The sequence below is a fragment of the Symphalangus syndactylus genome, chromosome 19, assembly GCF_028878055.3.
Source record: "Symphalangus syndactylus isolate Jambi chromosome 19, NHGRI_mSymSyn1-v2.1_pri, whole genome shotgun sequence".
NCBI lineage: Eukaryota > Metazoa > Chordata > Mammalia > Primates > Hylobatidae > Symphalangus > Symphalangus syndactylus.
In genome coordinates this window covers 47,227,546-47,244,095 of record NC_072434.2, presented here as the reverse complement: position 1 = coordinate 47,244,095, position 16,550 = coordinate 47,227,546, and the positions used below count along the sequence as shown (strand labels likewise).

The 16,550-nt window shown below is 38.6% G+C and overlaps 1 protein-coding gene and 1 non-coding gene across 6 annotated transcripts in view; both read left to right on the top strand.

The window, feature by feature from the left end:
* DNAJC6 (DnaJ heat shock protein family (Hsp40) member C6) overlaps positions 1-14,189 on the top strand; it is a 162,394-nt gene extending 148,205 nt beyond the window's left edge. For all 5 annotated transcript variants that reach the window (XM_055233606.2, XM_063613298.1, XM_055233605.2 and 2 more), the window contains 5 exons: positions 638-757; positions 4,758-5,021; positions 7,541-7,683; positions 10,160-10,336; positions 11,831-14,189. In XM_055233606.2, the coding sequence (XP_055089581.1) occupies positions 638-757; positions 4,758-5,021; positions 7,541-7,683; positions 10,160-10,336; positions 11,831-11,932 (806 nt within the window). In that variant the 3' untranslated portion in view covers positions 11,933-14,189. The remainder of the gene's footprint in view (positions 1-637; positions 758-4,757; positions 5,022-7,540; positions 7,684-10,159; positions 10,337-11,830) is intronic.
* Positions 14,190-14,718: 529 nt separating this feature from the next.
* Positions 14,719-14,909, top strand: LOC129458999 (U2 spliceosomal RNA). The gene has a single exon (XR_008649824.1). It is a non-coding gene; the product is annotated as a U2 spliceosomal RNA (small nuclear RNA).
* The last annotated feature ends 1,641 nt before the right edge of the window (positions 14,910-16,550 follow it).

The following is a 16,550-nucleotide window of genomic DNA, read 5'->3' as shown; positions in this document are numbered from 1 at the left end:
ACCAAAAGCAATGGCAACAAAAGCCAAAATTGACAAATGGGATCTCATTAAACTAAAGAGCTTCTGCACAGCAAAAGAAACTACCATCAGAGTGAACAGGCAACCTACAGAATGGGAGAAAATTTTTGCAACCTACTCATCTGACAAATGGCTAATATCCAGAATCACAGCAGTTTTTAGCTTGACAATTGTCCCATTTGTTTTTCTTTTGTTGCCTGTGATGTTGGTTTCATATTATTTCTCTTTTTTAAAACTAATGGTGAAATGCTGAAGCTCAAAGATGTTAAGCAAGATTCCCAAGGTCACTCAGGAATTGGCAAAGCCAGAATCCAGATCCAGACCTAACTTCAAATCCTATAGGGAAGAGTGACATGAGGACCTGGAAATAAAACAAACACTCGAAATAATAGTTCACACTTGTGGCCTGGAAACAGCATTTGTCTTTTCTGTGTTCTGTCCTTGTTCAAGGCCACCATTCACCCAGGTCAGGGAAACATGGTCTAGCAACTTCTTAGACGTTTTCAAACCCTGTCCTAATTTGCCTAGGAGACAAATAAACAGTAACTCTGGAATTCTGAATTTCAGAATTCAGCCTCAATCAGCTAACTCATTTTCAATGACCTTATTTCCTTTTCAGGAGGCTTTGGAATGGGAAGCAAGTCAGCTGCCACCAGCCCAACCGGATCCTCGCATGGTACTCCCACCCATCAAAACAAACCCCAGACTCTGGATCCTTTTGCCGACCTTGGGACACTAGGTACAAACTCAGAAGATCAAGATACAAATAACATTTATTTATAGCTATAAAGCCTCAAATCTCAGTCTTTGGTGTTACAGCAAGCTGGTATTGTCACCTGGAACCTCAAATAGTGTGTATTCTTAAGCTATCCTCTGAAACCTGAGATTGGCTTTTTAAAAAAGGAAAGCGAGAATCAGATATGGGGTTAGAAATCATCTTTATTGATTCATTTCTCCAGTGCCTAATTCTGGATGTGTAGCATGAATAAAGTTAGAGCTTTCAGGGGCTCATGGCAACAGAGTTTGGCTGTGCAAAAGTAATGCGTAGGGAAACAGTGTGAGACAGGGCTGGTCAGATGGATTTGTGCCACATGATGCCAACCTTGCAGAACACTTACTGTGATACGGTGATGTTACCTGTGAGATCTTCACACCGTTCCCCTTCTCTGCATTAACTGTGGTGCTCTCCGGTCAATTTGTAAAATTCTATACAGAAAATAGACTCAAGTATCGTATTGCCAGAATATTTTCACAATATGTTAATAGATGTTACAGGATAAGTGTTCTGAGAGCAAGTGAGATTGGGAAGCACTGGTTTCCGTGGATTTTGATTACCACTAAGAGGGACACAGTGTCCAGAGTTCTCAAACTGATTTCACCAAGGAACCTGTTTTCAAGGAGGGGTTCATTGGACTAATGTGTTCTGAAACATTTTCTTCCTCTTTTTTCCTTCCTCCTCTAGGGCAGTGCAGATTTGTTAAGTAAGGGTGGTGTAGCCCTGACACAAAGGTTTATCTTGGCCATATTGATAGTCTGTGATCTCAGAAAGCCCTCCTGAGGCATTTAGAGCCAGATGGAGGGAATGTGAGCCTGGCTACCGTTGTTGTCTGTAACTTGTGTCAGCATCTTTATCTTCCATTTTGTACTATTTAGATGTTTTTCCCTTTTAAGAACTCTCAAAATTATTTTATGCAGTCATTTTCTTCTCCACCTTTCTTTGTATCTTACTGAAAATTTCAAATTTTAAAGTAATATATCAGATGAAATTTTACTTCAATGAAATCTCATTTATTATTTATTTTTAATGCATTTATTCATCCAACAAATATTTATGAAAGTGCCTTCTAGGTGCTAGGACTGTTTTAGTAAAAAAAGCAAACAAACAAAACAAAACAAAACTCCTGCCTTAATAAAACTTATATTATAAAAGGGGAATCAAATAATAAATTAACAAATATATAATGTCAAATAATGAAAACAATAAAAATAACAGTTAATAGTTATTGGGGCCTTACTATGTGCCAGACACTACTTGAAGTGCTTTACATATATATATCATTTCATTTAATCTTCCTCATAATCTTTTGAAGTAGTGACTGTTATAATCCTCGTTTTACAGATGAGGAAACAGAGACACAAGAGATTAAGTAACATGCAGAAATCACAAGCTTTCAACACCAAGAAGTCTAGCTCTGGAGCTTGCACTCATAAAAGGTTTAGAGGTTGATGTAGCTGAGTGTGGGAAGGGGTATCAGTTCAGTTCATCCAGTCAATGGTTTTCTACCCTTGAGCATTAATTCCCTCATTTCACAGGTATTTTTGAGTACTTACTATGTGGTAGGCATTCAGGATGTAATAAAGAATCAAAGCAGATGACATTCCTGTTCTTTGAAACTTGCACTACAGTAGGAGGAAGAAACTTTAATCAAATGTAAAATATCCACTACTGTAGGGGCTACACAAGATGGAGCATTTTTTAAAAAGCTCCCCAGGTAATTCTAATGCACAATCAAGGTTGAGAACTACAGCTTTGCTTTTAATGAGGATTGCAGTGGTCTCTGGATTTAGCTACCACTTTGTATTTCTGTCAGTTCTCTGCTTCAATAGCATTAACAATTAGACTTGCTGAGCATAGGGAGAAAATATTCTAGAAGGGTGGACATCAGAGAGTCCTGCAATGTTGATGAGCCCCATGAGTGCGGGGTCAGCGTCTGCTTTTTCACCGCTGTATCTGCAGCCTGGCATCTAGAGGATGCTCAATAGTGCTTCCTAAACGAATGAATAACTGACAGTATGGTAGGCATATGGCAAGGTTTTCTTCGTTCTTTCGGCTTTTCCATATTTACCAAATTTTAAAATAAAAAAACACATATGTTCAGAACAGAGTAAGCTTCCTTAAATATAAAATGAAACCCCAGTATAGAATGAATACCAAGTCTTGGGTGTTCCTGTGCTATTGGCAGGAGGGCTCAGGGACATAGGAAGAAGGACTTCATGCTGCTAGTTATGGAATGAGTGGGACAATGCCAAGCTTGAAGACAAGCCCTGTCATTACAGTTTCCTATCACCAAGTGTTCATTGAGCCCTGAAGATGTACCAGGCATGTGCTTATTAGCATATGAGCTTACGTTATTTTATAATATATAACGTCTCTTTGTTTGCTTAATTGTGAAATACTTTCATATAGTTGTTGTCTTTACAGTATAGTTGTCTTTCATATAGTTGTCTTTACAGTATACCTGTGATATAGACATAGTTTTGATTAAACAGATGAAGAAACTGAGGCTCAAAGGAGTGAGATTTTTTTACCCAGCTTTAGAAGAGCAAAGATTCTCCATATCCTGTTTTCAGCTATATTCTTAGTGCCCAGCATAGTACATGACACTTGGTAATGCTCGTCAAATAGTGGTGAATTAGTGTATATATGTATGAATGAATGAAGAATGAATGCAAGAATGAATGATAGAGCTGAGACTCAAACTCAGATTGATGGTAAGTCCAGTGATCATGATGCATTTCCAGTAGGGAAGGAAAGTGGAGCCTCAGGATCAGAATAGGGAAAGTATCTATAGAAAGAAGAGATAGTAAGGGATGAGTCATAGTGAAAGGCTTAGCAATTAGGAGAGGAATTAAGGATTACTGAGTGCAGTAAATGAACATGACATTTGGAGGTAGGATGCACATAGTCTAATCCCAGCTCCATTAATTAGCTGTGTGATCATGAGCATATCAGGAAACCTCTCTGAGCCTTAATTTCCTTATCTTTAAAGTGGAGCCAGTGATACTACTTACCTCCTAAGAGTGTTGTGTAGATCTGAGCAGTAATGTACATAAACACATTTTGTTAACTCTAAAGAGCTATATAAAATTAGTTATTTTATTATTGTTACTTTAGACTTATTACATGAAAGGGTCTTTGGAGATCAGCACATTTCAGTTTCTCATTTTACCTCTTTAAATGCAAGCCACAGCTGGTTTTCGTATTTTGGACACAGCCCAGCTTGTATGCAGTGAGTGCTTAAAAGTTTGGAGATTATGGAATCAAGATTCTCCTTAAATTCCTGGCACAAAATAACATCATTTTTAAAGCTTGAATAAGATCCTTTGTCCTGTTTAAAGTTATCAAATGTTGACTGCTTTTGCTCTCCTTCAGTGAAATGCAAGTAGTATGAAGTTAAAACCTACTCGTGAAATTTCAGAACATCTTTATTTACTCTTGGGCACTAACCATGCTTTATAACAAAAAATGATTAATCCTAATAATTGAAGTTTAAGTAGCACCTTAATGAGTGGACTTACTGTTTTATTCCCCATTCTTGTCATTTGGTAGTTTTTTTTAAAATTTTATTCTAGTGAAGAAACAGAATCTGCTTAGAAGATGGAAGGGTGGGGAAGGATGGCACAGTGAGAAGAGCCAGGGTTCTTTTTACCTGGAGGCAAAGATCCAGAATCAAGTCTCGGCTCAGCCACTTGCTGTGGGCCTCTGAGAAAAATCACTTAACTGTTCTGACCTGCAGTTTGTTCATCTGAAGGAAAAATGAGGCCATTAAAACATACCTAAAAATGTTATTGTGGGGATTAGGGAAATAATATATATGCCTGCAATTCCTTTATCTATATTAGGAAGATTACTTATGCTATCAGTCAAGGGAATGGCTATTAAAGCCACTGCAGTGTCTTAAGACACAAGAGTTAGAGGCCACTCAAAATAGTTTTACCTTCTTTATCTTTTTCTTTAGGTACTTCTTCATTTGCCAGCAAACCCACCACACCAACTGGATTGGGTGGAGGATTCCCGCCTCTCAGCTCGCCACAGAAGGCATCTCCCCAGCCTATGGGTGGCGGGTGGCAGCAGGGAGGTGCCTACAACTGGCAGCAGCCACAGCCTAAGCCTCAGCCTAGCATGCCCCACTCTTCTCCCCAGAACCGACCCAACTACAACGTGAGCTTCTCAGCCATGCCTGGGGGCCAGAACGAACGTGGGAAAGGATCAAGTAATTTGGGTAAGGATAATGGTATGGGACCTAGCTATAGGGCAGCCTGTCTGTGTTGTCACACTGCCTGAATGTGTCTGTCTGAAGGTGACAGTAGTTTCTGGGTAGTTTCAATTCAGTAGTTTCTGAGGGAATCTTATAGTTGTAGAGACACAACATGATCCCTACCCCCAACGCTGTACCTGGAGCCTCCTGGGTTGACTATGCTCCTGACTTTTATACCATTTTGTGACTGTGGGCTCACTTGTCTGTTTATCTCCAGACTGGAACCAGATGGAGGGCAGGGACTGTGTCTTAGTTGCCATGGTATCATTAGCACCTAGCATAGTGCTTGGCATAGGGTAGGCACTAAATGAATGTTGAAGGGATATGAGTGGAGAGGTAGATGGATCTTAAAGCTGTTATTCCTTTGGAAGAGGAAGTGGAAGAAAAAGTTGGGGAATCTTTCAAGCACGTTGGTCATATTTGCCCTTTGGTCCCAGTTGGAGGACTGTATGTGTCTTGGAAAACTTGGTCTTCCTTATGCTCTGTTTGGTGGATTCCTGAGATCAGCGGGGTACCTATGATGGTGCCAATGCCTGAGGCTGGAGGATACTCTCGATAGGATCTTGACAGTGAGTGAAAAGTAATATTTTTGCATAGGAAGGATAGTTAGATTTGAGTTTATTAAAAGCCTATTTTGGTACATTTTATATTTCAGTTGATTTTGTCAGACCCTGCAATGAAGTACATAGGAACATGGTGAGGGAAGAGGCCTTTCTCCCTATGGAACATGGAAAGGCAATTCTTCTGCTCTTCCTAGTAGCTGCACCTAACATTTATTGAGTACTTACTGTATGCCAGGTGCTATCCTAAGCATTTTTCATGTACAGTCATCCCCCTTTATTTGTGGTTTTATCTTTTGCAGTTTCAGTTACCTGAGGTCAACTGCAGTCTGAAAATATTAAATGGAAAATTCCAGGAATAAGCAATTCATACATTTCAAATTGTGCACTGTTATGAGTAGCATGATGAAACCTCGCACCATCTTACTCCATCCTGCCTAGGATGTGAAGCATCCCTCTGTCTAGCACATCTATGTTGTATTCTCTACCCACCCATTACTTACTTAGTAGCCATCTCGGTTACCAGATCAAAAAAAAAAAGTACTGTATATATAGGGTCTGGTACTATCTGCAGTTTTAGGTGTCCACTGGGGGTCTTGGAACATACCTCCTGTGAATAAGTGGGGGGACTCCTGTATTATTTCTTATAATCTTCAAAACCAACCGCATATCATAGGTGGGGAACCTGTGACACAGATGGATGAAGTAATTCCCTAAGTTTATACAGCTTATAAGTGACAGAGCCAGGATTCGAACCCTGGCAATCTGGCTCCGGAACCCCTGCCCTTTATTGCTACACTCTACTGGCTAGAACACAGGTGCTTCTCACAACACCAGCATGTTAGGAATTCAGTTGTTGGGGATATGTAACATCATGTTTGTTCTTGACTAGCAGGGATATTTCCTGGACAATTCCATAGAGTCATGCCAATTCCCCTCCATTTTTGAGTAGATAGATGTGGGGCGAGTGACTTCAATCAGCAAATACTTATGGAGCATCTTCAGTGTAGAAAACATTGAGGATGCAGCAGTGAACAAGAAACAAAATCCCTAGTTTCATAGCACTTACATTTCAGTGTGTGCAAGTAGAGGTATGTGTATGTCTTACAGTATAGAGATAGCAAATGGTTTTCAACTCAAAAACTGATTTTGGTTGATTTGGATTGACTGTATGGACTGTTATGTTTTGGTTCTATTTTGTTTTAACAAGCATTTAGATAGCCAGGCATTGTTCTAAGCATTTTAAATGTTAACTAATTCATTTTCAAAACAACTCCATAAGGTGAGTAATATTCCTAACACCATCCCCATTTTATGGATGAGGAAATTGAGGAATAGAGATAATAAGTAACTTGCCTAGGTTACATCACTAATAAGTGGCAGAGCTGGAATTCAAACCCAGGGAGTTGGGGTCCAAAGTCTTTGTTCCTAGCCACCATGCTCAGCTGCCTCTCCAAACAAATTGAGAAAGATTCTGAGGCTACAACCAGACTTGGAGAGAAAGAGCAAAGTGATTGACTAAAATATCAACAGAATATGGGCAGAGAAGTGGTAGCATGCATGAATTTCAAGTACCAAAACCCAGATCCCAGTGCCAACACTGATATGAGTTAGTTATAATCTGGAGGGATAATGAGTATCCTCATCTAAAGAGAAGGTACAGTGGAAATGGAATTGGATTTGGCTTCATGATCCATCCTCCAGTTTTAATCTTGCCACATATATGATTCTGGACAGATTCATTTTCATCATCTGTAGATGATGCAAGAGTCTCTTACCCTACTCACAGTGTAAGCAAGCATGAGGGTTAAGGGACTGAATGCATATTAAAAACACCTTGAAGACTCCAGATGCTGTGAGATAATGATACAGCATTATGTTTAAGAATGAAAACTATAATGATTTTCAAAAATTATATTGCAGAAGGGAAACAAAAAACAGCTGATTTTGAAGACCTACTCTCTGGTCAAGGTTTCAATGCTCACAAAGACAAAAAGGGGCCTCGGACAATAGCTGAGATGAGAAAGGAGGAAATGGCTAAGGAAATGGATCCTGAGAAATTAAAGGTGAGTGAGGTCCCTGACGCAGCTTGATTATCCTATATGACAAAGTCATGTGATAAAGTCATGTGTATGGAGCTATCAGCATGAGACTAACCTATTGTCTTAGTCCATTCAGGCTGCTATAACAAAATACCATAAACTAGGTGGCTTATAAACAACAGGATTTTTTTTTTTTCTCATAGTTATGAAGGCTGGGAAGTCCAAGATCAAGGTGCCAGCCATTTTGGTGTCTGGTGAGGGCCATCTTCCTGGTTCATGGATGGTGGTGTTTTCCCTGTGTCCTCATAGGCAGAAGAAAGAGGTCTTGCTCAGGCCTCTTTCATAAGGGCACTAATCCCATTTATAAGAAGTCTGTCTCATGAACTAATCACCTCCCAGTAGGAAGCCCTAACCTCCTAATACCATCACCTCAGGAGTTAGAATTTCAACATAGGAATTTTGGGGGGACACATATATTCAGACCATATCACCTATAAAAGGCAAGATAGTAGATTTCTGGTGGCCACTCTATTTCATTTGGTCTTTGCAGCTGTGATTTGAGTACAGCTGTGCCCTTTTATAGCAAAGTAGCTTTGAGGAGGTTGCACACACTGTTTACTTTCTTTAATAAAATAAATGTTATTCCATGATATGGCAATATAGATTTCTTTTGTTTGCCTGTTCAAATGAGCAGTGGCACTTTCTAAGAGGTGATTTTGTTATTCAGATGGCATTCACATTCTAAAGATGAGTCATTAGAATTTGCTGGTAAGAAGAATGCATTATTTATGTTTTCTCTTTCTGCCTTGAGAGCTTTTTTATTAAACCAGATTGACTGAAGCCCCCAGGATCTTTTCTCTACCGATAGAGAAATATTTATGTACCTGAGACTTACCAATTGCTGCAACATTAGACCTGGAGCTTTGGAAAGTAGAGGAGAGAAAGGCTGAGGGAAGTGTGGCTCCTGTCTTCCCCATTGTCTTCCTCTACTTTTAACCAAAGCAGTTCCACTTTTCTCTCTTTCTGATTCTGGAGTTTTAGGTAAAATTAGATTTGAGGTTTTTCCTCAAATCAAATCAACATACTTTTTTCCTCAAATCAACATACTGTTTTAGTATGTTTCAGCATTGTTTTTTTGTTTTTTTTTTTTAAGTTTGCAAATCAGCGAATCTAACCCCTTTGTTTCACAGCTGAAAAAAACCACATAACTTCATAGATGAAATGTTGTATGGACAGGCGGATGCAGATTAGCTGGGAAACAGAGGGTGGTTATGTTGATGAGTGGTATGAGGTCTGGAAGAGTTTGTAAAGATCAGGAGAATTGGAATGCTCTTCACAGATGAAGAGGTTGAGTTCCTATGTGACAAAATACTAAATATGCTGATACTACAACAAACTGAAAGAGGAGGATGTAATCTGTCTCTGTATTAAAACATTTGCAAAACCAGTACTTGAATGGCAAGTCAATCTTAACACATTCTGAAAACATATACCACTGTTCTGTATAATTTCCTGACAGATTTGTTGCAGATGTGTATAATATACATCTAATATAACTTCGATTCTTTGATACATTTTTTAGTACAATGTAGGGTCTTTCATTTGCACGTTTTTCACTCCACCCAATGCCACAGAGGCTTAATATTTCTTCCAAAAACTTTGTGCTTCATCTCAATAACCTTTGTTCATTAGGCAAACTCGGACAGTTTCCTGTAAAAGAAAGCTGTTTATTTCATTTAAGCCATGTTTGATTATTTAATTGGTACAGGGTATGTAATTGTTTGGGAGGGTAGCTGTCATTAATGTGACTAAACCATTCATCCAGCAACATTCACTTAGCTGAACTCCTGTTAGGTACTCAATGCTGATACAGTTTTAGGATCCCTCTGACTTAATCGCCTCATTTCTTCAAACTGTGAATGTTCATAGTTCAAATAAATGGCTAAATGGGTCAATTCATGTAACAAGCCTTTTTGAGCTCTGTTCTGCACCAGGTTTATTATTTGGTTCTGAGATACAGTGATACATAAGAAATAATACTTTTCCTCAAACAGCTCTGCCTAATGGCAGGCAAAGAGAAACACGCAATTACAATAAAGTGTGGTACATATTATGGTAGAAATATGTTTAAGGTAGAGTAGCCTAGAGAAGTTTGGCCCTTTTTTAAGGGTTACTTATTTAGTGCAGTATCTACCCTCATGGAGTTTATATTGAGTATAACTCTGGGGGTGGGGATGGGAGAGAAAGGAATTCAAACTCGCAATGTCTAACAATGTGAAATTCCTCAGCAGGCTTTTGAAGGATGATAGGGTTAACCAGGGAGACAAGGTAGGAGGTTGAGGAGGAGAAGCATTCCAGGTGGAGGAAACAGCCTGCATTATACAGGTTGCCCTAAGTGTTTTGATGTTGCTGGAGCAGAAGGGGTTTCTAGAGTCCTAGTGGAAACCTTCTGAACTAGTAAGTAAGCATTTGAATTTCTTAATCCCCTTTGTGTTTACAGATTCTGGAATGGATTGAAGGCAAAGAAAGAAATATCAGAGCCCTTCTCTCCACGATGCATACTGTGCTGTGGGCTGGGGAGACCAAGTGGAAACCAGTTGGCATGGCAGATCTGGTAACACCAGAGCAGGTGAAGAAGGTGTACAGGAAGGCTGTCCTGGTGGTGCACCCAGATAAAGTGGGTATAACCTGCCCTGTTGTGTAACTTGTCAGGTCTTTGTTTCGTTATCTTATGTGTTTTACTTTAAATGTGCTGGGTGATATGACCTATTTTTAATAAAATTAAGTCGATGAGCTAAAATCAGATATTTAAACAAATAGTTACACTTTATGAAATGAGAAAGAAGATATCAAACTATATATTACAGGGACTTATTTAGAGAGAGTAAGATTTACCCAGTGATTAATTTTTAGGGCTCAGAAGTAAATTGTGTCTGGGTACAGCAGCTCATGCCTGTAATCCCAGCACTTTTGGGGGCTGGGGTAGGTGAATTGCTTGAGCCCTCAAGTTTGAGACCAGCCTGGGCAACATGACAAAACCCCGTCCCTACAAAAAAAATACAAAAATTAGCTGGTGTGGTGGCATGGGCCTGTAGTCTTAGCCACTCGGGAGGCTGAGGTAGGAGGATCACTTGAGCCTGGGTGATCAAGGCTGCAGTGAGTTGAGATGGCTCCACTGTACTCCAGCCAGGGCAACAGAGTGAGACCCTGTCTCCAAAAAAAGAAAAGAAGAGAAAAAGTAAATTGTGTCCTGGCTTACAATAGTAAGGACAGGCTAAGAGCTGGACAGAAGAAAACTCCTTTCCTTTAGAGATACAACAGTATAGTTAGCTAGGATGGTAATGAAAAAGCTTCAGAATGTAGTTAGTAAAATTTGTGAGAATCAATAAAATATTCAAAATGGAATTAAGTTTGCCACTCTCTTGATTATCACTATATTGATTATGTCAGTTTATGTTTTCATTGAAGTATATGTACATCTAAGGGCTCTACCTTGTCAGAAACTTCAACTAACTCATGGCCAAATGAAATCATCATATAATACATGGAAACATGCAGCAAGAAGTGAGTCATCTTGCTGTCACATAGACTATACCAGTCATATGACATGAAGCTATGATCGAAGTGCCACTTGGGAACACAGGCTTGAATTTGATGCATTTGATTTTCATCTCTCCACATTTTTTTGTACTAGTCTGAAAAGAAGAATTAATGAGAAGCAATGGTAGTGCTTGAATTTTGATGAATCGAAAGAGAAGGAGAAATGAGCCCAGAAAAATCCACAAACTGTATGCCCCATTATGACTCTCAAAGAACTTTTTAGAAATGGGAAAATGGGAGTTAAAAACAGTCGATGGAGATGGGCTGTCATGAACCTTTGTCATTTGGCAGATACTTCTGGAGAACAGAGATATATCTTGTGCTGCCTGACAAGCTCTCTGTTGTCTGCTTCTTGATGGATTACTACTACCCTTGTGCATTTCTAGGGGGAGGGCATTATGGGGAGGTTATAGTAATTTGGGTCAGATATAGTAGATTAAGCTGAAAAGGAGAAATGGCCAAATAGAAAAACATTTCCATTACTTAGAGCCCATATATTGGCAGTGAAAAATTTAATATTAATAAAATTTTGGTTTGTGGTATCTAATGTGTGTTTTTGTTTTCTCTACAGGCTACTGGGCAACCCTATGAACAATATGCAAAGATGATTTTCATGGAGCTCAATGATGCCTGGTCTGAATTTGAAAACCAAGGCCAAAAGCCCTTATATTAATTTATGAGCTTTTCCATCTCTGCTGCAGACCTGTGCTAATGCTTAGTGTGCGTCGCAATTCTGAGGTTTTCGCAGATGAACCAAAAACTCCAGTAACACGTTTTCAGTACTAAACCGTTAAGTTACTCATGAATTAATTTCTCATTGATAAGGAATGTGGATGTTTGGTTTCTCAAAGTTCCCACCATAAAAGATCCAAAGCATGAGAGGAACTTCCAGTCAGAGGACCTTGCAGAACCACCGGATTCCACCCTGCCCTTTGGGAGCCTACTGAGCATTCTACCTAGGGAAATGGAAAACAGAGGCCACCACCCATGAAGGCATAACACCCATCACATTGTCTGAGAATAGGATTAATGAGCAAAAGTTATGATAATAGAGTTATATGATGGTTTAATGGTTTCTAGATTTTTCTTGGAAAGATATAATTTGAGCGTGGCTTTATGCAGACTCCAAGAACAAAACCACCAGGTATTTTTTTTTTAAGTAAAAATTTACGAAGGCCTTTAGGATAATACTGTAAATGTCTTTTGGTCAAGAGGACTAACAAATATAAAGGAACTTGAATTGTGGGGAGTGATAATAGTCCAGTGATTAAACTACAGTCCAGTGATTACCACCAACTTTCTGACTAAGCTAAAAATGAATGAAAATGCTGGCTAAAGAAAATAGGGACTCTGAAGATGTCGAAATCTTTATTCCTGGTTAGGAAGGTGGGCTGCTACCCTTCTTTCCCTTTAGAAAACTGTGATTAATTAAATAAAAAGTCTTACTACTACAACAACTCTAAACCTGGTTTAAATGAAACATCTAATTTTGCTGTAAGGCTTAATGCTCTTCTTTTGTTTAGCCAAGAAAACATTCTTAGCTGGAAACAGGTGGTAAAGTAGTTCGGCCTGTTCACAATTTATCAGGACCAATATCTAGTATGGACTCAGTGTTCTCTAGGTTTGTGAGCGGTTGTGGTAAGAGAATAGAAGGCAACACTGAATAGGAGTTAAGAGAATGGCACGATCACAGTGAGAGAGCGGCACTCACCTGCAGACCCAGTCAGATGGCTTGTCAGTATCTGCTCTGAGGAACCAGGTCCCACCTCCCCACAAGGCAAATCTAGATCCATTGGATTATGACAGTGGGCTTTATTGTTTAAAAGTAGTTGGGGATCCACAGGAACAACATTCATACAGGGACATTTGTGAAAGCAAAGCAAGAATGAAAGCCTTCCAGATCTCAGACTGGCTGGATTCAGATCAGTGTGTTGGCTGGTTCTCATTTTAAGGGGTAAGCAGTTTGCTATTCTGTGACTTGAGTAGATCTCTTTTGTGTGCACATATACAATGTGCATTATACATACAATATATATGCACAAAGCAGATGGGCAAAAAGATTTTCATGCTAATCTTCAAAGGTTCATGCTCAATATTGTGAAAAGCTTTTAAAAGTTGTTTTGAAAAGACAATCATTTTTTGTTTTTGTTTTAACTTTCTTGTGGCAAGCTATACCAGAAAAGCGGCATGTCAAAAATACTTTAGGTTCTACATAGATCGCTTTCTCTCTTTTGTTTTGTTTTTTTGTTTGTTTGTTTGTTAAAGTTCATTATTTATTTTACCTTTTACTGACAATGGGAAACTCGAAGAAAATGTTCTCTTTTTAAATATACAGTTATAAACTGCTCAAAGTAACCATAACAAACTAGGTGTTATTTATTAATGTATTATAAAATAATGTTTGATCCAGTATGTGCTTGTCTTATTTAAAATTGGAATGTGAGACATGTTGCTGTGACCTGTTTTTTTTCTCATTCACATTTGTAGATATTGTGTGAACTACAGTATATAATGATAACAATTAAAAGGATATTCTGTGGATGTCACGTATTTTGAAATGATAGAACTACATTAGCTTTGTATCATGTTTGGATAATTCATCAATGTTCACAGTTTAAAACATCATTAAACATTATGTAATTAGCAATGAGAAAGAATCTTACTTAACTGAAATTTGGGGATTTCCCCCCACATCTCTCTTCCCGATACATTATAATTCTGGACCCCTATTTATCTCAAAACTCTTAATATATGCAGACCAGCAGGTTTTTGCATTCCGTTTAAATAACTGGTTGTGACAAAGCTTGTTGTTGATCAGATTCACTGTTTCATCATATTTATTGTAATATATTTTTTGTTTTGTAAATATGTTACAACAAAATGTGATTGGTCTAAAATATTTGTAATGTATATTAAAAGGTTCAAAAATATTCGTAGAAATCTAAGTTATTTGGGTACTTGTAGGAATACGATGACGAGCTTGAATGCCACCTTCTGACATGATTTACTTTTAAGGAAAGTTATGAGAATACAAAAAGCATGCACCAAAATGTAATCTGACAGGATTTCTGCATTTATACTTAATCACTCCTGCCCCAGCACACACACACACACACACATACACACACGCATGCACGCACACATGATTTTGATTATGCTACACGATATATGTTTCAAAAAGAATTAGCATAGAAATCCTGGTCTCCTAGCCAGAAAATCAAAAGATTTTCAAAAAAATGAATCTGTATGTTGAGGCAAAAGGATTGAACCTGGAAGTCTGGGACTTTATCATAGAAACAAAGTTTCAGATATTTTAGTTCTTTGGAAATAAATGCTGTAATTCAAAAGCATTTGACCCATCACTGTGCTATCTACGTGTGGAAGAATGTTCAAGTTGAATTTTCATGCCGTGAGTGAAACACAATCTGTGTAGGGAATGAGCAAAAAAGTTGAATTCCAATTGCTTTTTGGCCTTTTGGCTAAAATAAATGTAGCATCTAATTTTATCAGTTTAACATCTGATATGTCTTCTATCCATGTACAATATTTTAAATGGATTTTTTGGAGCAGGGAGATGGAACAGGAGTTTCCCCCACCCATTCCACACATCAGCCTGGTAATGCAGTAACTGCAGGAATAGTTCACCTCCGCCTCACTAAAACAACAACAACAACAACAAAAGAAAAAAGCTGAATTCCAGAAATAGTTATTGCAGCAACAGTCAGTCTCCCTGCTGGAAACATCTATCAGGGAAGCTGGCTCAAGTAGCAGATTTTGATTATTCTAAAGATAAATCATGGTTTTTGGGAATAGTGATACATGTTGGTTTGAGATTAAAAGACTGGGTTGAAATCCTAGTTTTTCCATTTATAGACTTTTTTTTTTTTTTTAAGAGAGTCTTGCTCTGTCACCTAGGCTGAAATGCAGTGGGTCTGTCACAGCTCTCTGCAACCTCTAACTCCTGAGCTCAAGTGATCCTCTTGCCTCAGCCCTCTTGAGCAGCTAGGACTGCAGGTGAGAGCCACCATGCCTGTTTTTTTTTTTTTTTTTTTGAGACGGGGTCTTGCTGTGTTGCCCAGGATGGTCTTGAACCCTTGGCCTTAAGTGATCCTCCAGCCTCAGCCTCCCAAAGTGCTGGGATTACAGGCGTGAGCCACTGGGCCGAGCCTTACAGACTCTTATATTGGACAAGTTTCTTGAACTCTCTGAGTCTTAATTTTATTACCAGTAAAATAGAATTCTAACAACCCTGCAATGGAGGAATTGAGAACTGTGTATATAAACTCTTAACAAGCGGGTACTCACTAAATAGTAATTATTGTTATTGTTACTGATAGTAAATAAGACAAAGTATATCACTGTAGATGGGTATTGGAGCTGGAATTACATGGAAACCTCATATTCTAGGGAGTGACACAAGTAGGAAAAGGCAACCCAAAGTTACTTTTACCTTGGTCCTTATTCCTTATCTCCTTGGGTTTACAGAGATCTGTCTACATAAAATGGCAAAGAGGTTTGCATTATAGTTTCTGTAAAGGGAATAGCTATGTAAAGAGAAGTAGTGACTGAGCATTAAGAAGGAAAACCAACATTTACGGATTTCAATTAGTGTTGCATCATTCTTGCATTTAACTTATGCACTGACTTGCAAGCCTGCCCCAGTGTAGATATAACATCCTGGCATTTATCTTGTGTGCACTGTCCTAGGTGTTACTATATAGATATATATGTTTTATATATTTTTTTTTCTCACTTAATTCTCCCAAAGATTTAGAGAAACAGGGTTTTGTAAATCTTACCTCAGGAAGCTAAAGCATGGAGGAATTTACCCAGCGCTGGAGCTTGAGGCTACATTTTTTTTTTTTCTGAGGATAGGGAGAGATGATACTGTGTATGGTCAACTTCTTAATATTTGTTAATTCAGCCAACATTTGGTGTATACTGTATGCAAGATGCTAATAGATACATTGGAGAAAATTCAGTCAGTGAATGGATTTGATGCCCTGTGAAGCATAAGGGGTTACTGTTATTTCTAATTACTACAAGAATTCTTGCTTCTTGATGTATAAGATCCACTGTGGGGAACAGCGCAAGTGCTGACCATCTGACTTTAGAGTTGAACAGTTTGGGACTTGATCTCAGCTTCCCTATTCACTGGTTACTGGGAGCTTGTTTTCCTATCTGTAAGATAGAGACAATAAAACCTAGCTCATCATGCGAGATTATTGAATGCAAGGAGAGAATATTAAAATTCATCCCAGTAAGTCCACTGTAGTCCTAGGCAGCATGAC